At 40.2% G+C, this 24,394-nt stretch overlaps 1 protein-coding gene across 2 annotated transcripts in view; it reads right to left on the reverse strand.

The window, feature by feature from the left end:
- Phf6 (PHD finger protein 6) overlaps positions 1–24,394 on the reverse strand; it is a 96,931-nt gene that overhangs the window by 56,510 nt on the left and 16,027 nt on the right. For both annotated transcript variants that reach the window (XM_048335302.1, XM_048335301.1), the window contains exons 4-8: positions 15,420–15,553; positions 15,125–15,168; positions 4,507–4,673; positions 4,211–4,354; positions 1,363–1,467 (exon numbers count right to left, since the gene is read on the reverse strand). In XM_048335302.1, coding sequence (XP_048191259.1) covers positions 1,363–1,467; positions 4,211–4,354; positions 4,507–4,673; positions 15,125–15,168; positions 15,420–15,553 — 594 coding nt within the window. The remainder of the gene's footprint in view (positions 1–1,362; positions 1,468–4,210; positions 4,355–4,506; positions 4,674–15,124; positions 15,169–15,419; positions 15,554–24,394) is intronic.

Consider the following 24,394-nt stretch of genomic DNA (forward strand, 5'->3'; position numbering starts at 1 on the left):
TTATTAATAATTTAGGAAATTTTAAGACATGTGATTAAAGTCTAGGAATGGTGGCTCACACTATGCCTAGGCAAAAAGCCAGCCCAGGCAAAGAAGTTACTGAGATTCTGTCTCAACAAACAAGCTGGGCCTGTGGTGAATACCTGTAATTCCAGCATTGCAAGAAGGAGTATAGTTAGGGAGATGTAGTTAGGAGGTTCAGGGTCCCAGGCTGAACCCAGACAAAAGAGTAAAACTATCCAGGGCTGAAAACATGGCCTAGTGATAGAGTGCTCGCCTAACATGCATGAAGCCCTGGGTTCAATTCCTCAGCACCACATAAACAGAAAAAGCTGGAAGTGGTGCTGTGGCTCAAGTGGTAGAGTGCCCGCCTTGAGCAAAAGAAGTTCAGGTTCAGTGCTCAGGCCTTGAGTTCAAACCCCAGGACTGGCCAAAAAGAAAACTCTATCCAAACAATTAATAGAGAAAATCTAGGTTGAGAGCATGGCTCAAGTTTTAGAGCAACTGCCTAGCAAGTACAATGCTCTAACTTTCATGCTGCCAAATAAATATAAATAATTTACAACCTAAAAATAAAGTAAATTTTATAAAGAGAACCTTAAAGATGTGATAAAACATCATAGCAGACATAACCATCTATGTTGACTTCAAACTGAAGATCCTAAAAAGTTTTCCTTTTGCATAGCACTGGTGGCTCAAATCGCTAATCTTAGCTACACAGGAAGCTGAGATCTGAGGATCGCATTTCAAAGCCAGCCCAGACAAAAAAGTTCATGAGATTTTTATATCCAATTAAGTATCAAAAAAGCTGGAAGTGGAGCTGTGGCTCAAGTGATAGAATGCTAGCCTTGAGCAAAGAAAGCTCAGAGAGAGCATCTGGGCCCTGAGTTCAAGAACCAGGACCAGCACACACACACACACACACACACACACACACACACACACACACACACACACACAAAGTTTCCCTTTTATTGAAAAAGAGACATTGGAGAGGCTCTCAAAGCTATATTAGGTTTATGGGGAATTTTTTAAAACTATAAACAAGTTTATATAACATATTTAAACCTAGTAAGTTTGTCACAGTTGTAATCTCATTTATTTCATTAAAGGGCTCACAAATATACGGAAATATAAACCTTTCCCATACAGTTCTCTTAAGAAATGAAGTTCCATAGAATGAGGAGTGAGCTTCAGTATCACCGGCAGACTTTATTATATTATAAATAAGTAATATAATACTTAACATATGGACTACTTCCTATTAAATTTCTTGATGACTGGACAAATTTGAGATAGGTTCTAAATTTAAAACAGACTCAAGAGTAATGTGCCACAACATAAATATAAAAAATCACAGACCATCCTTTTTCCTCGCTTAATCTCCTGGAGTACTGTTTTAATATCAAAGTCTCCGAATTCTGCTCTTGATGTGGTTGTCAGCTGCACAGTGCCAGAGGAGAACAACTAGAAGAAACACACAGGAACGTTACCATTTATAGTCCTTAGGAGAGAAGGATAAACTCATACATCAAGTGTGTGCTATTACTTTAATTTCCACAGGAAAGGCTGACTGTTTTCCCTTAATAATCAAGTACCGACACAAATATTTGAATATATGTATATTTGATTACAACATGACTCAAAGTAAGGTCAATGAAAAAAACCCTAAGATTGCCAGTAGGATCTGTTTAAATATCCTGCTTTATACAATGAGTGTTTCAACACCACCATACTGAGTGTCTCAACTGTTTTAGATTCCCACAAAGTTATTAAATCTATTTTTTTTGGGGGGGGGGTGGTCAGTCCTGGCTAGCACTCTGCCACTTGAGCTACAGTGCCACTTCCAGGTTTTTCTGAGTAGGTTTTTGGAAATAAGAGTCTCATGGCCTTTTCTGCCCTGGCTGGCTTTGAACCATGATCCTCAGATCTCAGCCTCCTGAGTAGCTAGGATTACAGGTGTGAGCCATTTGGCACCCAGCTAAAACTACTTTTTGTGGTCCATCGTGGAGGCTTCAATCAGAGCCTGGGCACTGTTCCTGAGCTCATTTTGCTCAAGGCTGGCACTCTACCACTTTGATCCACAGGACCACTTCCCATGTTCTGGTGGTTAATTGGAGATGAGAGTGTCACAGACTTTTCTTTTTTTTTTTTTGGCCAGTCCTGGGGCTTGGACTCAGGGCCTGAGCACTGTCCCTGGCTTCTTCTTGCTCAAGGCTAGCACTCTGCCACTTGAGCCACAGCACCACCTCTGGCCATTTTCTGTATATGTGGTGCTGGGGAATTGAACCCAGGGCCTCACGTATAGGAGGCAAGCACTCTTGCCACTAGGCCATGTCCCCAGCCCTGTCACAGACTTTTCTGCCTGGGCTGGCTGTAAACTATGATCCTTAGTTCTCAGCTTCCTGAGTAGGTAGGATTACAGGCATGAGCCACCAGTACCCAGCCTAAAACTATTTGTTTTTATATTTTTGCCTGTCCTGGGGCTTGAACTCAGGGCCTAGGCACTGCCCCTAAGCTACTTTTGCTCAAGGCTAGCACTCTTCTATTTGAGTCACAGCACCACTTCAGGGTTTTTTCTATTTATGTGGTACTGAGGAATCGAACCCAGGGCTTCATGCATGCTAGACAAACACTCTGCCACTAAGCCAAATTCCCAACCCACTTTCACCTCCATGTTTTTGGTTTGTTCTGAAAACAAACATGCCTGCCATGTTCTCACAGGGATTTAGGTACACATTAGAAAAATCGCAGGCAAATCTGGTATGTACTCTGAGCAAGGCTTTTTTCTAGGACTGGGCACTGATGGCTCACACCAATAATCCTAGCTACTCAGGAATTGGAGATAAGGGTGCAAATCCAGACTAGTCAAGAAAGTCCATCTTATTTCCAATTAGCCTACCAAAAAGCCAGAAGTGGAGCTGTGGCTCAAATGGCAGAGTACTAGACTTGAGCAAGAAAACCCAAGGGACACGCCCAAGCCCTGCGTTCAAGCCCTAGGCCTGTGTTTTACACACACACACACACACACACACACACACACACACACACGTCTTCTTATATAAATACTGTAATTTTGCAAACCTAAGTACAAGTGGGATGAGTAATTCAATATCATCTAAGTTAAAAACATTTGTGCATTCAGAAAATAACGCCTGTGTCTGCAGATACAAAAATAAAAAATGTACCTGTATCTTTTGGTTTGTTTTAAATTTTGTTTTGTTTTTTTGCCAGTCCTGGGCCTTGGACTCAGGGCCTGAGCACTGTCCCTGGCTTCTTTTTGCTCAAGGCTAGCACTCTGCCACCTGAGCGAGCCACAGCGCCACTTCTGGCCGTTTTCTGTATATGTGGTGCTGGGGAATTGAACCCAGGGCTTCATGTATACAAGGCAAGCATTCTTGCCACTAGGCCATACCCCCAGCCCCGTACCTGCATCTTATTCTTGTCTTCTAGGAATTTAGGAGGCTATTAGGGAAACTAGGTTCATAAATAAATAACTGTGATATAGTGTTCTAATTAAAGCAATAGTGATTTATTTATTAGGGTATACTAGAGGTCTTACAACATCTTTATTGTGTGTGCAGTTCCTAGAGCTTGAACTCAGGGCCTGGGTGCTTCCTTCAGCTTTTTTTCCCTCAAAGCTATCTCTCTGCCTCTTGTGCCAAGCTTTACTTTCAGCTTTTTTGTTGGTTCGTTGGAGATAAGAGTCTCTCAGACTTTCCTGCCTAGGCTGGCTTTGAACCGTGATCCTCAGATGTCACCCTCCTGAGAAGCTAGGATTTTAAGCATGAGCCACCAGTGTCTGGCTCTTAAAACATTTTTGTGGTTGTGAATTAACTATAATTATAGCTATACTATACAGTATAAACTATAGAATGTATCATAATGAGCTAATTATTATAATATGGTACTTGTATCAACATATTATACATTTGTTATAATAAATTATGGTCATATTATAATTATCATTATAAGTTAATTATAGATTATTTTCAATATGGTAACTGTAATTAGTACTACTTGAAAAACCTACAAAAATACAAATGCTGTTCTTTGAAAATCCATAGTTTATTATGATTTGGGACTCTAGAATATTGCTATTCATAAATAAAGCATTAATGCTGAGGAAGAGCTACTCTACTTGATTACAGTACTGAATGATTTTCAAAAACAGTTGGGCTTAAAAGCACATGAAAAGAACCATACTTACCATGCACTTATAATGTGCAGCTGCCTTCTTGGCATTAAATATATGCAATTTCCCTCTGGCTTCATTTTCTTCCTCCCCTACGTGACAAAATCCACATTTAGGCCTCGTGTCACTAGGACTGCTTCTGTGGGGAGACCTGTCTCTCTGCAAATGCCAAAGGGGGGAAAAATGCTTAAATTGTTCTGAGTGCTTCCACCTTTTTAACATTTCAAATGGTAAACCTTACCTATAGACACAGTTTAACAGAAATAGTCACATTTCAACAAAAAGGAAGAATCCACCAGCTTTCTACTTACATAGGAACTACTTTCCATTTCATCTGTTCCATGGGAGGATGTAGATCTGGTATCTTCTGACACTCCTTTAAAATTAGTTTTTCTTGGTCTTCCTTTACGACTTTTCTTTTTACTTTTGGGGGATGAGGGCTCCAGTTCATGTTCATTAAAACTTTCTTCTAAATCAGCTGATTAAAAATAAATAAATAAATAAAAGCTTTATGTAGACCAATCTTAAAATGAGGTCATGGATCCTTAAGACACAGGTTTTCCTTAGAATGAAACTGTCACTACAAAGGAGGGGCTATAGCCAGGGTGCTGGGAGCTCATGCCTGGAACCCTAGCTACTCAGGAGGCTGGAATCTAAGGATTGAAGTTGGAAATCAGTTCGAGCAGGAAAGTCTTTGGGACTCTTGTCTCCAGTAAACCACCAAAAAGCCAGAAGTGGAGCTGTGGCTCATGTGGTAGAGCACTAGCCTTGAGGAGAAAAAGCTCAGAGACAGTGCCCAGGCCCCAAGTTCAAGCCCCAGGACTGTCGGGCGCGCACACACACCCACACACCTCTCAGTATCACTAAGAAAGGAAAATGTTTATACCCTTTGGATAACAGACGGAGTTGAAATGATCAAAATATATTGTGTGCATTTGTCACAATGAAATCCCCTACTTTGTACAATAACTCTCCTAATAAAAAATAAAATTAATACTCTAGTGAAAAATTAATATTCTAGTTAGTAATTTCAGTTACAAGACTTTATTCCTAAGTCATTGAAAATGCCTATGAAAACAGAAATTTAAAGCTAATCACAAGGACCTGGGCGTAAACTTTTCATGGTTGCAACCTATTAGTTTGATCTCCCCAATTCAAAATTATAAAAACGTTCTAACATTTAAAACTTGCCTTTTCTAATGATAAAAGAACTAGCTGCATAAAAGAAGCAAAAATCCTCCTTCTGCCTCCTACTTGCACCTGCTGTGCAGTGCCAGCTGCCCGCCTCATCTTCATCACACCGCCTCATCTGCCTTCCCCAGGAAGTAACCACTGCTAATTGCTTCTTGGCAGCCTCACAGACTCAATGCTGTAGTTTGAGTCTTGGATTTGCCACATTACACAATGGCCTTAGATCTGAGACCTACCTCAGATGGTCCTTGAATAAATGACTTGACTTAGTTCATATCAAGTGCTTAGAATGGTATTTGCTTATAAAACATTCCCAATACAATTACATTCTCCAGGCAACGTGTGTGTGTGTGTGTGTGTGTGTGTGTGTGTGTATCCATCCTGGGTCTTGAGCCTAGGGCCTATGAACTGTCCCTGAGCATTTTTGCTCAAGGCTAGTGTTTACCACTTGAGCCATAGCTCCACGTCTGGCTTTTACTGGGCTTGAACTCAGTTCCTAGCTCAGTTTACTGAGCTTTTTCTTTTTTATAATTATCAATTTATGGGGTGATGTACAGAGGGATTACAATTAGAGGAGTCAAGTAATGAGTAATTTCCTTTTGTACAATGTCTTCTGTTCCCTCATTCCTCTCCCAGTTCCTCCCTCCTGTCTCCACTCATGAATTGTATAGTTCACTTACTGCTGTACTTATTTACCCTTTTTTCCTCAAGTTCTGTGTCCTCCCCCGTACACTTCCTAAGATAGCCACGTGAATATGTCATACGTAAAGAAGACAGAATAATCAATAACTAAAAAGAAAAAAAGATGTCTTGTTTCCATATCATCCGAGTTCATTTCAGTATGTATATTATTTTATATAAATATGAAGAGGCGCTTAGGCACTGTACCTTTGTGTTTCTCTCCTGAGTATCTTCTTTTGGTCTCACTGTGTGTGAGTATCTAGAATCATGCATAATTTATCATATCCCAGTGTATTTTAGATCTAATTTCTGCATATCAGACAGAACATGAGCAGTTCATCTCTCAGATCCTGGCTTACCTCACTTAACATGATTTGTTCTAGTTCCATCCATTTCCCTGCAAATGTCACTATTTAATTTTTTCTAATTTTCCCTGAGCTTTTTCAACTCAAGGTTAGCATTCTACCACTTGAGCCACAGCTCCACTTCCAGGGTGTTGGTAACTAATTGAAGGTAGGAATCTCATGGACTTTCTTGCCCAAGCTGGCTTTGAGCCAAGATCCTTGGATCTCAGCCTCCCACTTCTGGCTTTTTGTTGACCAACTGGAAATTTCATGAAAGTCATTCTCATTTGGCTTCAAAACATGATCCTCAGATTCTAGCTTCCTGAGTAGTCAGGATTACAGGTATGAGCCAATGGGGCCTAGCCCAAGCAAATGCTTTCTAAAGATGTTTTTGTTGTTGTTGTTGCTGATGGTGGTGATGGTGGTGGGGCTTGAACTCAGGACCTGGGTGCTGTCCCTGATGTTTTTCTCAAGGCTAGTGCTCTACCACTTGGAGCCACAGTGCCACTTCCAGTTTTCTGGTGGTTCATTGGAGAGAAGAGTCACAGATTTCTCTGCCCAGGCTGGCTTCAAACCATGATGCTCAGATCTTAGCCTCCTGAGTAGCTAGGATTATAGGTGTGAGGCACCAGTGCCCAGCTTAAAGATATTTAAGGACTTGGTCTGTGTGTATAACAAATGGTATTATAAGCATACAATTCAGCCTTGTGACTTTTCTAATGCATGAAACCTTCCAAGTCCATGCATACAAATACTTTCTTCCTTGTAAGAGCTAATCCTAACCAACTGCATTTAACCAGGCCCTTTAACACAAGTCTAAGTTATTCTAATTGTTTTAATGTTACAAATGTTGTAATGAACTTTCTCCATCCAGCTTTGCTCACCAATACATTATTTTAACAGCTTTCCTCTGTGTGTGTGTGTGTGTGTGTGTGTGTGTGTGTGTGTTAGAAATACAGTAAGAGCTAGCATTTGAGCTTTCGAGGGTTTACTTCTATACCAGGTTGCCATGCAGTTTTCACGCAGTATTTGAGACTGATCTGAACCTCACAACAACTCCATTAAAGTCTTATCAGTCATCTTCCCAATCTCCACCCCTATTTTAAAGATACAGAGGTTCAGGAAGATGGGCTGGCGATATGGCCTAGTGGCAAAAGTGCTTGCTTTGTATACATGAAGCCCTGGGTTCAATTCCCCAAGCACCACATATAGAGAAAATGGCCAGAAGTGGCGCTGTGGCTCAAGTGGTAGAGAGCTAGCCTTGAGCAAAAAGAAGCCAGGGTCAGTGCCCAGGCCCTGAGTCCAAGGCCCAGGACTGGCAAAAAAAAAAAAAAAAAAAAAAAAAAGAAGAAGTTCAGGAAGATTAAGTAATTTTGGCCAAGGACAGGAAGGTACAGAGTGGGACAAATTTTTGTCAATGAGTAACTACAAGTATGCTTTTAAAATGGTAATGCTCAAGGCAAGGTAAGGTCTGTATCCATTCCCGCCCCCCCCCTTCATGCAGATGCCTCCCACCTCATTAAGTCTCCACCCAGTTACCCGGGTAACCAGCAGACCTGGAGGCAGTTACCTCCCCCTTCCCTGAGGTCACATCCTAATCCACCTGGCCACACCTGCGTGCCCCTGCCCTAGGTAAGGCAGGGCTGGATGGGGGGGGGGGTCGCCCCTTCTCTCCCGCTACGCAGCATCTTGGCCACAGGCCCGCAGTTTGGTAATACTTTTCTCTCCTGCCTGAATACCGACAGCGTGGTGTTCTCCTTTACTGGCTCCCTACTTTAAAACCTAACACTCATTGTCACAGAAATACATATTTCGATATGCCCCTGGAAGTTAGAGAACAGACAGTTATACATCGTTATGTATACATTGAACTGAAAGAAGAAAAAATAAAACACAACTCTCAGATAGTTTTTGTCAGTTCCACTTTGCCTCTGGAGCCACTAACTCACCTCCTAGTACTACGAAGTCTTGTCTGTTCCTTAACCAACTTCTTTTTTTTTTTTTTTTTTGGCCAGTCCTGGGCCTTGGACTCAGGGCCTGAGCACTGTCCCTGGCTTCTTCCCGCTCAAGGCTAGCACTCTGCCACTTGAGCCACAGCGCCCCTTCTGGCCATTTTCTATATATGTGGTGCTGGGGAATCGAACCTAGGGCCTCGTGTATCCGAGGCAGGCACTCTTGCCACTAGGCTATATCCCCAGCCCCTTAACCAACTTCTTAACCAATGTTCCCTCAGCTTTCATAGTACTGGTCTTTGCTCTTTTTCTGCTCTCCTCTAAAGATGTCACAACATTTAACAGTGGGAAACAGAAAAAAAATGTATAACTGGGCTGGGAATGTGGCCTCATGGTAGAGTGCTTGCCTCATATACATGAAGTTGGATTCCCCAGCACCACATTTATAGAAAAAGCCAGAGGTGGCGCTGTGGCTCAAGTGGTAGAGTGCTAGCCTTGAGCAAAAAGAAGCCAGGGACAGTGCTCAGGCCCAAGCTCCACCACTGGCAAAAACAAAACAAAAAAACAAAAAAACATATAACTGCCATTTAACTGGACAAAAACCAAACTTCCCTCAACTATCAAATGGAACTGAAAGCAATGCCTTCCTTATAAGTCTGCTTCAACTAATGGCTAGGGAGCAGGTATGACAGCTCACACCTGTAATGAGAGTACTTAAGAGGCAGAGAGGCTGGGCATATGGCCTATTGGCAAGAGTGCTTGCCTCGTATACATGAAGCCCTGGGTTCCATTCCCCAGCACCACATATACAGAAAATGGCCCAAAGTGGCGTTGTGGCTCAAGTAGTAGAGTGCTAGCCTTGAGCAAAAAGAAACCAGGGACAGTGCTCAAGCCCTGAGTCCAAGGCCCATGACTGCCCCCCCCCAAAAAAAACCCAAAACCAAAACAAAAATAGGCAGAGAGACAGGAAGATCACAAGTTTGAAACCAGCCTGAGCTACATAGGGGGTTCAAATGTCATCCTGGGCAACACAGTGAGAGCCTTTCTCAATAAAGCCAAATCAAAATGAATAAACAAAATACACAAACACCGGGGCACCAGTGGCTCACACATGTAACAACCCTAGCTACTCAGGAGACTGAGATCTAAGAATCCTGGTTCAAAGCCAGCCAGAGCAGGAAAGCCTGTGAGACTCTTACTTCCAATTAACCACCACAAAGCCAGAAGTGGAGCTGTAGCTCAATTGGCCTTGAGCAAGAAAGCTAAGCCTGGGTCCAACCCTAGGACCAGCACACACACACACACACACACACACACACACACACACACACACACACACACACGATTTTGGAAAAATGATCTGTAGACTATAGAGTTCTGTTCATTTGTTTGTTATAACTCATCATGTAACAGTCTCTCTGCCAAAAAGGATTCTTTTCTAAATTCTCCAAGGTGCCCACACGAAGCAGGCACTCAATATATGTTTGCTGGAATTAGAACAAAAGAAAAAAGATAAGGCTTTAAAAGCTGGGGCAATTACCAACTGTGCATTTTTATAGTGGCTGCCAAAGGAAAAGGAGTAATGACTTGACCTGCTCTCTCACGCAACCATCATGTGCATTTGTTCTGTATTTTCTGCGTGGCTAGTGAATTCAGCTATCTGAGTCTTCAGGAGAAGTATCAAGTAAAGGATATATTTTATGCATATTCATTAGGCATCTACATATGCAAATGTGCGGCAGGCATCCAAAATACATTCTTCTTAATTAAGTGGGCTAAAATATGTCTGAGAAATATGCACTTCAAAATAATTCAGATGGGGGATGATGAAATAAGATTGGCTATGAGCTAAAGACTGCTGTCTGGCTGATGGGTACATGAGGATTCATTATGTTGTTCTACTTTGTATACATTTGAGATTTCCTATAATGAAAGTTTATCCAGTAAAATAAATTAAAGATGAGCATATAGAGTAGCCAAATAGGACTGCGTACATAGATGGTCAATAAATCTAGTGAATTTTAAAAGTTTTTTAAAAAGTCACATAGTGGTGGCTCATGCCTATAATCCTAGCTACTTGGGAGGCTGAGAATTGGGGGGAATCATGGTTACAGGGCAGCATAGGCAAACACTCCAGACTTCTCACCCAACAGCTGAGCTTAGTGGTATGGTATATGCTTGCCATTCCAGCCAAATGGAAGACTAAGATTGGGAGGAGTGTAATTTCAGGCTGGCTTGATAGAAAAGTCCATGACCTCCCATCTCACCCAAAGAAGCTGGGTGGGGAAGAGCACACCTGTCATACCCACTGTGACAGGAAGCAAAATTAGACAGATGGACGGACAGATAGACAGACAGAAAGACAGAAAGGATTGCAGTTCAGGAAGGAAGTGAGAACTTACTTCAACAATAATCAGTGCAGGGCTGGAAGAGAAGCTCAAGTAATAACAGTGCTTTCCTAGTAAGTACAAGGCCTCAAGTTCAAATCCCACTTGGCAAAAAAACACACACAACAAAACACTAGTGAAAAGAAGGGGCTAGAGGTATGGCTCAATGCTACAATATCTGTCTAGCAAGCCTGATGCCCTGAGTTCATATCCTAGAACTGCAAAAAAAAAAAAAAAAAGAAAAGAAAAAAGAATATGAAATCAGTTCTACCTGAAACAAATAAGAATGTTACCAAAATTTTCCAACTGTGTTTTCAGAAATACAATTTGAATTACATTGTCTTCCAAGGAAAAACACATGATTGAGCACTTATTATAATGCCAGGAATATTACTAAAAGCTGCCCGTGTATTATTATTTAATCTGTGCAATAATCTAAAGTCCCCACTCTGGTTGTGGGGATGTGTGCAGGTTCTGAGACTTGAATTCAGGGCTTGGGCACTGTCTCTGAGCTTCTTTGTGCTCAAGGCCAGAGCTCTACCACCTGAGCCACAGTGCTACTTCCTGCTTTTTCGGAGTAGTTTATTGGAGATAAGAGTCTCACAGACTTTCCTGCCTAGGCTGGCTTTGAACCGTGATCCTCAGACCTCAACCTCTAGAGTAGCTAGGATTACAGGCCACCAGGGGCCCCGCTGCAGCCATATATTTTTTTCAAACGCTACTTTACAGATGCAATATCTAAGCTTCTCATCTGATGATGTAACGAAGAAGAAATAGAGCTGAGGTTCTAATTCAGATCTGATTTCATAGCCCATACACTTAACCTGTGCAGCCAATATACCTATTCAACACTACTAAGCTTAAAGGCTTTTAATCTCTCTCTCTCTCTCTCTCTCTCTCTCTCTCTCTCTCTCTCTCTCTCTCTCTCTCTCTCTCTCTCTCTCTCTCTCCTGTTTTTTGAGTCAGGGTCTTGCTTTGTAGCCCAGGCTGGCTTCAAATTCATGATCTTCCTGTCTTTGCCTCCTCCATGTTGAATTACAGCTATGTGCCACAGAACTTAGCAATATTTTTTATTTTTAATTAACAGGAATTGAACATATTTAGGGGATACAGTGTGAAATTAGTGTACATGCATACACTATATAGTAATCAGATCAGGGTTACTGGCTAAATTTAAGACTTTAACATCACAGTTTTTTTTTTAATCCATTTAATAAAAGTAATTAAGAACTAGGCACTGGTGGCTCATAGCTACAAACCTAGCTAATGAAGATGCTGATATCTGTGGATTTGGGTTTGTATGTAGCCCGGAAGAAAATTCTGCAAGACTGTTATCTCCAAATAAGCAGCCAAAAAGGACTGGCAGAGTGCTAGCCCTGAGTGAAAAAGCCCAAGTATGAGCTCAAGGCCCTGAGTTCAGGCCCCATTACTGTCAGATGTGTACACGTACACACACACACACACACACACACACACACACACACACACAATTTCTCAATATGGAAACACTACATTTTGTAGAATTCTAACTCTTCTTGAAAAGGTAACTGCATAAAGATAGTAAAAAAAAAAAAAAAGAGGGATGAGTAGGTAGAGCAAAGGGAACTTTCTTTTGTGCCAGTCCTGAGACTTGTTCTCAGGGCCTGGGCACAGTCCCTGAGCTTTTTCAACTCAAGGCGGTCACTCTACCACTACAGCTGTTTCTACTTACAGCGTTTTTAGTGCTTAATTGGAGATAAGAGTCTCAAGGCCTTTCCTGCCCCTGCTGGCTTCAAACTGCAATACTCAGATCTCAGCCTCCCCAGTAGCTAGGATTACAGGTGCATCTGCATACTACAATTATTCTTCAATATTTAAAAACAGTTCATGTTATATAAGGTTAACATGACATATATATTAAGTACAGAAGCATCGAGACACAGATGGTAAGCAATTATGAAATTATTGCAGGTATTATTTCCTTTGCTCTAGGAACTAATGAAGTACAATTCTCAGTAACCCTAGCTACTCAGAAGGCTGAGATCTGAGGATCGGTTCAAAGCCAGCCTGGGCAGGAAATCTCCAATTAACCGCCAGAAAACCAGAAGTGACATCGTGGCTCAAGTGGTAGAGCACTGTTCTTGAGCTGAAGAGCTCCCAGGCCCAGAGTCCAATCCCACAGCAGACAGACAAACAAACAAACAAACAAACAAACAAATAAAAACAAATGCAGTACAAATCTCAAAGACAGTCCCAGGCATTCAATCCTATCAGAACAATTGCAAGTTGTTTCTGACAAAGTACTCAATATAAAATAAGTCTGAGCAATGTCAATGTGATAAAGGCATAAATCCAATAAACATAAACATTGATTTTTTTTTTTGATCATAGGGCTTAAACTCAGGGCCTAGGCAATGTCGGTGAACTCTTTTTGCTCAAGAACTAGTATTCCACCTCTTGAAGCCACAGCTCCACTTCTGTTTGAGTGGTTAATTGGAGACAAGCATTAGCCACCTGCGTCTGGCCCAGATAAACTTTTAAAATGTAAACTTATAACTCAAATTTTAGAATATGACATAAATACATTCTGTACCAATGAAACAAGAGGCCCCAATACTCTACACAAATATACACAGAAGGAGAAACATTTGAGAACAACATAGGAAGGAGAGAACAATGATACAATACGTATGTGTCATTGTACACATGTGTGAAAATTTCAGAATGAAACCTATTATATTTGAAAAATAAAGCAGAAATACAAATATACACCGAAACCCAAACTCAAATTAATTTGAATGTCAAATTTTTAAGTTGTAGCAATATCACCAATGACATTAAAATTTGTCTCAAAAAGCATGAAAACAGACCTCTCTCACTATTAAGTTTCACAGAGCAAAACCGTAATCAAAATGACTCTATACTTTATATTGTCTGCAATGACTTTTGTCTGCCACTAGATGGTACTATCATCATCAGAAATATAAAAGGTACAATGGGAGCCAGCTATATTAATCAATATGGACTAATCACCTTTACATATTTCAAATATCCTGTGCCAGTATGTTCATAGTACAGCTCATGAGTCTTGATCCTCAGTTACTAACATATGTGGCCACTATACAATCTTAAAAATGTTTTGTAGCCAGATGCCAGTGGCTCATGTCTATAATCCTAGCTACTGAGAAGGCTGAGATCTAAGGATTGGGGTTCAAAGCCAGCCAGGACAGAAAAGTACATGAGAAGCTTATTTCAAACTAACTAATCTCCACTTGAGAAAAAGCAGCTCAGGGACAGCATCTAGGTCCTGAGTTCAAGCCCCAAGACTGGCACAAAAAAAATTGTTTTGTATAAATACACCAGTAAAATCTGAAGGAATAAGATTTAGTGAATTTTTAAAACTTTTCTTCAGTAATGAGAATGGAACATAGGGCCTTGTGTGTGCTAAGTGCTCTACCACTGAGCTACACCTTCAGCCTGTACTTAAAACCTTTCACACTCACTGGACACTATGTTGAAAACAAACTATACAACTTGTGAGTGGGGAGGAGAGGGAGAGAATGAGGAAAGGAGTGACACTGTCCCAAAAGAAATGTACACTTTACCTGACTTATGTATCCCCTCTGTACATCACCTTTATAATAATAAAAATTATTTTTAAAACCCTTTCACAAATGATTTTTTGACTCAATTCTAGAGCTAAGTGGAGAAAAATGTAAGAAGCTGGGCACCTGTAATGGTAGCTGTTTAGGAGGCTGAGATATGAGGATCACAGTTAAAAGGCAGCAAAATCCTTAAGACTTGACACCAATTAGCCAAAAAAATAAATACATAAAAGCAGAATTGGAGCTGTGGCTCAGTGATAGTCTGCTAGCATTGAACATAAAAGTTAGAAACAGTACCCCAGACCTGAGTTCAAGCCCCAGGACCACTGCCCCCTCCCTAAAAGAAAGGAAAAGAAAACTATGAAAAAATTTCAGTGTACTTTATCACCTCAAAAGTTCTTATTAAAGCCGGGCCCCAGTGGCTCATGCGTGTAATCCTAGCCACTCAGGAGGGTGAGATCTGAGGATCTCATTTCAAAGCCTGCCCAGGCAGGAAAGTCCATGAGACTCCTAAGTTTACCTTATCTGTAATACTGGGAACAAGGATTCAAATGATTTATTCTGAAAATGAAGTAAATTTTCAATTACATACTTTATTAAGATCTTTGGAAGTATTCCTTTCTTTTCAAAATTTAGGTCTTTACTCCATGTCCTAGTTTATACTAAGACTTTTCCTGGTTCTTCTAAATATATTTAACATTGAGATCTTAAGGTCAAAGTTCACATAGAACTACTACTAATATTTTATTTAAATTCTTTTTTGACAGTGGGAAGTGGCTGGATGACATACCTTCAGAGTTATGTGCAGTTTTCTTGTGTTTTCGACAATAAACCCTTAAAAAATGAAGACATAAAAATTATCAAGTATACAAATAAATTCATTTTGCAAAATAGCAAGTTAGTAATATCCTTTATGCCATTTTTAAAAGCTTATCATGAAGCCTCCTATATCCTTTCTGTGAGCATTAAATTCGTTATAAAAACACCCTTTATGATGTGACAATGGAATGCGTTGAAATATGAAAACTTCTTATAAAAGGAAAGTACAATTGCTTAAATGTTGTAAAGACATGTTCAATAATTACATGTAAATTCCTTGTGAAGGTTTCTCTCGGATCTGAGCTTTGTCATGCAATGCGCAGTGGTAGTGATACGTCCTATGACAAGTTTTCACATCACAACCAATTGTTGCTCCAGGACAATGGCACAAAGAACACATCTACAGAAAAGTGACAAAATGATATTATTAGTATGTGTGTTTCCTAATGCTGTGATTAACAAGTTTACAGGCATATCCATCAGTTTCTGTAGGGAAAAACAAACTGATTATTGAAAAACAGTGTAATTGCTAGTTATTTTTCTTGCTTTCTCTCCTAGGAATTACTTCAATCAAACTATTCTCGTAGTACTTTTCATAACCAGGTTATACATAGACAAAATAAACAGAATGGTATAAATACCTATTATTTCTAGTTTTCTTTTGTCTGTTATAATGGCTAAGAGAAAATTCGAAATACAGCAAATCGGAAATGTAAGCTGTATATAATATTATGAAAGAGATAAGACCTTCGTTTTTTCTGCAACCCAGATCTACATAGATATGAGTAACTGAGGAAATATCTCATATAAAGATGTGTGTGTGTGTGTGTGTGTGTGTGTGTGTGTGTGTGTGTGTGTACCAGTCCTATGGCTTGTACATAGAGTCTGGGCACTGTCCCTGAGCTGTTTTGCACAAGGCTAGCACTTTAACTTTTGAGCCACAACTCTACTTTTGGCTTTTTTCATGTGGTTAATTGGAGATAAGAGTCTCAAGGTCTGCCTGGACTGGCTTTGAACCATAATTTTCAGATCTCAGTTTCCTGAGTAGCTAGGACTACAAGTATGAGCCACCAATGCCTGGCTAAGTGATTTTTTCCTTACCACTTCCAGGTGTTGGTGGCTCATACCCGTAGTCCTAACTACTCAGGAGGCTGAAGATAGCAATTTGAAGCCAGCCTGGGCAGGAAAGACCACGAGATTCTTATCTCCAATGAACCAACAGAATTAATAGCTGTGAACAAGAGGTAGAGTGTTTATAACACCTTAAGCAAAAATACTCAGGGACCATGCCCAGGCCCTGAATTCAAGCCCCAGGATCAGCACAAGAAAAAAAAATCAATGAGAATCTTTAGGGAAAACCCTCACACATTATTTGGGAAACTGACAAAATCAATTCAAAGTGAAGGAAGTAGAGAGGATAAAAGAATTAAATAGTTTTTAAATGTCTTAAGCTCTGAGACTATTTTGTGATCTAGAGTTGATTATACTGAGAAAATATGTTCATCTATTTCAATTTAATCTGTTACTTAACTCTTGTTACGAATTTAGGCAAACAGATAAAAGAACAGAATTTTCAACAGCTTTTAATAAACTTTACCATCTGAATGTATTAGACAATTCCTACTGATGAACTCATGCTCTATATTTAGAAAAAAATTCTTTTAAAAAAGTACGTAACAATGATTGTTAATGGTTTTGCTCCAACCAGCACAGCATTCCTATCTCTTAAGCTATAAATGTCGTACCAGAATGAAAGCACAGTAAGGTAAAACTTAAAAACTGTTCATTTGTTTCCTGATTACTAGATACCTCTTCTAAACTCTAAACCCAGCACTCAGGAGGTGAAATCTTCTATGTAATTTTATAAACACAGTCCAGTGTGGGCTAAACAGTGAGATGCTATCTCAAAGCTAACACAAACCCAAACAAAAACTAACCAAACCAAAACCCTCAACACTTACTAACCTAACTTTTAGACTTGGACCCTAAGCAATTTTAGTGTACCAAGAGGCAAACATAAATTGCCTTGGTATACCAACAGACTAGTTAAAATTTTTTACTTTAAGAAAATCACTCAAACGCATGCAAGCTATCACTAATAAATACTCATCCATACAGCAAATACTAATAAATAAGACAGATGCCAGTAGCTCTGGCCTATAATCCTAGCTACTGAGGAGGCTCTGAGATCAGAGGATCAAGGTTCAAAGCCAGTCAGGCAAGAAAATCGGAGAGACTCTTATCTCCAATTAACTATCAAAAAAGCCTGATGATGAGATATAGCTCAGTGGCAAAAAGAAAAGACAAAAAAAAAAAAAAGCCTGAAGTGGCGCTGTGGCTCAAATGGTAGAGTGCTAGCCTTGAGCAGAAAAGCTCAGAGACAGTACTCAGGCCCTGAGTTTAAGCCAGTGGCCCATCACAAAAAAATACTCTCAATACAGATAGTTCCCGGAAAACATGAGGGCCAGGACCTATTATTATTCATTGAGAAATATCCTGTTTCCTCAAATAAATATCAAAAATTCAAAGTATTGCTGTAAAAAAGAAGCACTGCCAAATCATCAAGCATGGAAAGCTTTCAGATGGCTTATAAATTCTGGAGGAAGTAAAGCAGTTGTCCTATAACTTAGTTATGAAGCGGTATAGTTTCACTTAAATCACATTTAGGATTCGGGAATGTACTTCTGGTAAAAAAAAAATTAAAAATCATAAAAACCATTCTTATGCACTAAGCAAAGACACTTTGGAGTGGTACAATGATTACATGAAGGTACTTTTCTCTTTTATTTTCTATTTTGCAATGGAACCCAGGACCTCAATGCCAATGCCCAGCAAGTTTTTTACCCATAGCACCATGAAAATGTTTTTCGACATAACTATGCACAAACTGTCTTTTTTTTTTTGCCAGTCCTGGGGCTTGAACTCAGGGCCTGAGCACTGTCTCTGGCTTCTTTTTGTTCAAGGCTAGCACTCTGCCACTTGAGCCACGGCACCACTTCTGGTCATTTTTCCACAGCGCCACTTCTGGTCATTTTCTAGATATGTGGTGCTGGGGAATCGAACCCAAGGCTTCATGTATACAAGGCAAGCACTCTTGCCACTAGGCCATATTCCCAGCCTGCACAAACTGACTATAGTCCCTAGGACAGGCAAACGCAAACACACACACACACACACACACACACACACACACACACACACACACTATCATGAGGCTCAAAGAATTGATTTACATTTATTGCAGATTTAGAGAAGCCTGAAATGTAAAATAACCCATGGAAAACAGTAAAAAAAAAATTCATTAAATTATAGTATGCTCATATGAAACTATTCTATAGCCACTCTTGTCAAAGAAAAAATACTTTGCTGTTTTGGAGAAGGAGATCATGCTTGGGACCTTTCTGCCTTAGCCTCTTGAGTGGTATTATAGGCATGTATAACGATGCCAGGTTTTGAAGAAAATTTAATGGCATAGGAAAAGCTTTTTTTTTTTTTTGCCAGTCTTGAGTCTTGAACTCAGGGCCTGAGTACTGTCCATGACCTTCTTTTGCACTCTACCACTTGAGCAACAGCACCATTTCCAGTTTTTTCTGTTTATATGGTACTGAGGAATCAAACCCAGGGCTTCCTGCATGCTAGGCAAGCACTCTACCACTAAGCCACATTCCCAGCCCAGTAAAAGTTTTTATTTATAATGTTAAGTGAAAAAAATGGGATAGTATACAAAACTATGTAAACTAAGCTCCTAATTATGCTTATTGTATATATATTTAGAAAACAAGTAGATATGATAGAGCAAAATCCTGAGTGGCTATCTCTGGATAATTGGTTTTCCTAATTTCCTGCATTTTCTGACTTTTCTACAACAGGCAAAAAGTACTTTGTTATACAGAGTTATTTTTAAATGTATCAGGAATACTCTAGCAAATGTATTCAATACCTCCCTTGCAGTCTGGTGAGAATGAAATGGAAACTGAAAGTTCCAAATATGTCAAAATGGTTTTGGGGCCTGGTTATAAATGTAGATGCGTCCGAGGTAACTGGCTCAAGCTACTAAGATAAAACAAATCCATTTTTTTATGAATAACCAGTTAAATACAGCAGCTATGATAATTCTTTAACATGAACAAAAGCTGGCTTTACTTAATGTCAGCTTCATTCAAGGAAAAAAGAGGAAGATCTACCAATAAAAATATTTTCATTTTGAAAAACTCTTCCTTGAGTTAATATATTTCTTGTGGGGGTGATTCTATGAGAAAAGGTCTTCTTACTCTGCACCCCTGACTGACTTAGCCCTCATAATCCTCCTGCCTCCACCCTACTGGGTTTATAGGCATACACCACCATGACAGCAAGGAGAAAGAATTTTGCTGAATTACAATTCATAGGATCTATTTTATGCATCATTCGCATATAAGAAAATTTCTGGCATTGTGTTAACAAAACAGCAATTAGCCATAAGAATACGAAAATAAGCTAAGTGCCAATCTCTTACACCTGTAATCCTAGCTACCAATCTCTTACACCTGTAATCCTAGCTACGCAGGAGGTTGAGATCTGAGGATCGAGGTTCAAATCCAGCCAATAAACTACAAGAAAATAAAATTTTAAAAAAGGTCAGAAGTGGAGCTACTGGCTCAAGTGGTAGAGCACTAGATTTGGGCAAAGGAAACTCAGTAACAACACCCAGGCCCTGAGTTCAAGCACCAGGAGAAACAGAATAAATTAATAAAAGTATATAAGACACTAAAATACAAAATTTACATTTGCTTGCTTATCTATAAATGCAAAAAGGGGAAAAAACTGTTAAGTTCAACTCATCTATGTTATAGTCCAACATCTGAAATAATCTCTCTTCCTTGAACTCCTATGTTGATTAATATAGTGTTCATTTTGGTTCTTACCATTTTACTTCCTTCTATGGCTAATCATTTTTATAAAAAGTGACTTATTCTTATACCAAATCCTTCCAGACTGAATCATTTTTTGTGATCCTGAATATTGAACCTAGGACATCTTGCACATTAGGCAAATGCTGTACCAGTGAGCACAGAATTGCTTTGGTTTTTGGTGTTTTTTGCTTTCTTTTTTTTTAGACTAAATTATTTTGAAGACTAGCATTGTGCATTATAGAGTAATGCTGAATAAATCTGCTGACTAGAAGCTTACTGTGTTATTGAAGATTCTAATATCTTACAACATGTTTTTCTCTTTTTTTTTTCTTTTTGCCAGTCCTGGGGCTTGGACTCAGGGCCTGAGCACTGTCCCTGGCTTCTTTTTGCTCAAGGCCAGCACTCCACCACTTGAGCCACAGCGCCACGTCTGGCCGTTTTCTGTATATGTGGTGCTGGGGAATTGAAAGCAGGGCTTCATGTATAGGAGGCAAGCATTCTTGCCATTAGGCCATATCCCTAGCCCCTAGGCCATATTCCCAGCCCCTATTTTTCTCATTTATGCTTATAAAAATTGCAGAGTTTACATAACTATCTCCAGGCACTTCTAAAAATATTTATAAGTCAGGCACAGTATATATCCCTATAATCCCAACACTCAGGAGGCTGAAGCAGAAAGATCACATGTTTGAGGCCAGCATGGGCTACCTGGTCAAACAAACAAATAAGCAAGAAAAAAATCCTCTTATGAACTGTTTGATCTAGGATTGGGAAAGGTAAAAGTGGGCAGAACAATCCAATTGAATAAGTGCTGGCAAGAATGTTTGGAAGGAAAACAAAACGTGTTTTGCTAGAAACAAGCTTGAGAATTAAATTTTTAAAAAAGTAAGCCAGGTGCTCATAGCACACACATATAATCCAACTACTCAGGAGGCTGAGGTCTGAGGTTTGTTTGAAGCTAGCCCAGACAGGAAAGTCTGTGAGGCTCATACCCACAATTAACTACTGAAAAAGGCAGAAGTAGCCCTAGGATCAGCGTGCGTACACACACACACACACACACACACACACACACACACACACACGTTCAGAAACCAGACAAGTGGCTATTACAGCTTTTCAAGCTGTTATGGAAAGTAGAAATAAAACAGAGTATCTTGAAAACAGAATGAGAAATGAGATCCTTCCAACCATGACCATCTACTTACTATCATCACCACAGCAAGGTATCCGTTTATAAGACCCAAAGAAAGATATAAAAATTTGATCTTCAATTGAACAGTCCCGGCTCATATTAGTTCCTCAGAAGAATGACTGTGAGATGCCATTTATCATCATGCTAACATTGTTCCCCTGGCTACTTCAAATGTGGGAAAATGAAAGTTAACCTGATAGTTTGGGGGGGGTTGTTTTGGGGGGACCCAGTCCTGGGGCTTGACCTCAGGGTCTGGGGAACTGTCCTTGAGCTTCTTTTGCTCAAGGATAATGCTCTTCCATTTGAGACACAGGTCCACGTCCGGTTATTGTTTTATTTTTTAGTTTATTGGAGATAAGAGTCTCATGAACTTTCCAGCCTGGGCTGGCTTCCAATAGCTAGGATTACAGGCGAGAGCTACAGGTGCCCAACTCACCTGACAGCTTCTAAAGACCCAATGGTGTATCGCCTTCCCTGTGCCCCAGGCCTGACCCACCGACAAATATGCTGTTCAAAGCGAATTTCCTTCCCTCAACATAGGTATAAATGTTAACTCTCGGGGCTGGGGATATGGCCTAGTGGCAAGAGTGCTTGCCTCTTATACATGATTCCCCAGTACCACATATACAAAAAACGGCCAGACGTGGCGCTGTGGCCCAAGTGGTAGAGTGCTAGTCTTGAGCAAAAAGAAGCCAGGGACAGTGCTCAGGCCCTGAGTCCAAGCCCCAGGACTGGCAAAAAAAAAAAAAAAAAAGTTAACTCTCAGCTTATATCACTTACAACCTAATTTCATGTTTTTTAATGAGAATGATTTAATTAAGGTGTACGCACAGTGTAGGGTATTGTGCAACTATTAAAATAGACCTTTTCAATAAACTGACATTGAATTTGTACAATTACTTAAATAACAAAACAATTTTAAAAGATTAAAAATAGACCTTTGAAAACAAATGAATATTTTTGAGTAATGAATGACATAGTAAAATGCTGAAGGTATTAAAGCAAAACGCAGGAGTTCAAATTATGGACAGTCTTAATGTTATATTCCTGCTTTAAAGACAGCCAAAAACTGCTAATGATTTTTCTTTTAGACCTCTTATTCAGTTTGCTTCTAGTGGATCAGATTAATTTCAGTCAATAATTACAGCTCCAAAATGGGGAGACTGGAAAAAGAGGTCCTGTCCCATTGCAGACACTTGGGGGGCAACACTACAATAGGATTCTAACTTAGGTTATCCAGTGCCACATAATCAGAGTCTCAAGCTGATCTACGGAACTAAGTCATGCATGAGAGGAGACAAGGAAATCAAAGACTAAGGCTCAGCTAAAGTACATTAAGAACAGACACTATGGGCTGGGAATGTGGCTTAGTGCTAGACTGGTTGTCTAGCATGCATGAAGCCCTGAGCTCAATTCCTCAGCACCACATATACAGAAAAAGCAGGAAGTGGCGCTGTGGCTCAAGTGGTGGAGTGCTAGCCTTGAGCAAAAAGGTCAGGGACAGAGCCCTGGCCCTGAGTTCAAGCCCAAGGACTGGGAATAAAATAGATATTGGATCGCTTCTCAGCCTCTTAGCTAAGATCAATCAAGTGTGAAGATGCCGACACTGGGATGTAACTACTCTTCAATCAACGGAATTGAGCCAAGATTGAAATTCAGTCTTCAAAAACTCTTAAAGGCACAGGTGGACATGCCTATAATCCTAGCTACTCAGGAGGCTGAGATCCATTGGTGCCTCATTTGAAGGCAGTCCACAGAGAAAACTCAATGAGACTGTATCTCCAAAATAACCTTCAGAGAACAGGACTAGAAGTACTCGAATGCCAGCTGAGCAAGCAAGGAGAGCAAGCTCAAGGACCTGAGTTCAAATCTCAGTACTACTAAAGGTGGGGGGAGTTCTAAGGAGGCTGGGCTCCAGTGGTTCATGCCTATAATCCTAGCTACTCAGGAGGGTGAGATCTGAGGATTATGGTTCAAAGCCAGCCCAGGCAGGACATTCCATGAGATTCTTATCTGCAACGAACCACCAGAAAACTGAAGTGGTGCTATGGCTCAAAGTGGTAGAGCACTATCCCTGAGCCCTGAGTTCAAGCCCCATGGCTAATCCATAACAACAATAAAAGTCAAAGAATAAAAGGAAAAATATAACTTAGCAGCTATAAGTAAAACAATAATTATGTTACCAACTCTAGGATAGGCAGAAAGAGAAAGCTGTGGGAGAAGAGCTGGAATCTGATGGCTAGAATGGTTGCTCCTGGAACCCAAGGACAAAGGGGTATCACTTAGCTGTGTCTACCTTAATACAGTACATGTGCAGGTACTGCAAATAGCAGTAACTATCAGGGTACAGAGAGAAATTCTCCAAGCCAAGTATTGCAGTTAGCTCCTCTGGAGGTACCTACTTTAAACACACATCAATGGGTCAGACACCAGTGGCTACACTCCCTAAGCAACTCAGGAGACCAAGATGCAAGGATCACAGTTCAAAGCCAGCCCAAGTAGGAAAGTCCATGACACACTTATCTACAATTAACCACCAAAAAGCCAGAAGTGGAACTGTGACTTGTTAAGTAGTAGAGCCTTAAGCACAAATGCTCGGGGACAGCACCCAGGCCACATAATTGACAAAAAAAATTCATCTACATGCCATAACTAGAGTTGTGTTTTTTTTATTCCCATTTCTAATAATACATCCACAATATATGTACACTTAGTTATACAGATGATAACGAACAAAGGTAGTTGTGTTGTTTTGGAGTGTTTTTTTTGCCAGTCCTGGGGCTTGAACTCGGGGCCTGAGCACTGACTGTCCCTGGCTTCTTTTTGCTCAAGGCTAGCACTCTACCACTTGAGGCACAGCGTCATTTCTGGCTTTTTCTATATATGTGGTGCTGAAGAATCGAACCCAGAGCTTCATGTATGTGAGGCAAACACTCTACCATTAGGCCATATTCCCAGCCCCCTGTTTTCGTTTTTGATAGAGTCTTACTATGTCACTCAAGGTGGCCTCAAGCTCAAGATCCTCATGCCTCAGCATTCCAAGGAAAACTGACCTCTTTTCTTCCCCAAATATCCAGAGGCAGCTATCTGGTGGATCCAACCAGCCTGGCACTTGTTTAGTAAATACAATGTACTTGGAACACAACCACGCTTC

Source organism: Perognathus longimembris, chromosome 28 (genome assembly GCF_023159225.1).
Source record: "Perognathus longimembris pacificus isolate PPM17 chromosome 28, ASM2315922v1, whole genome shotgun sequence".
In the NCBI taxonomy this organism is placed as follows: domain Eukaryota; kingdom Metazoa; phylum Chordata; class Mammalia; order Rodentia; family Heteromyidae; genus Perognathus; species Perognathus longimembris.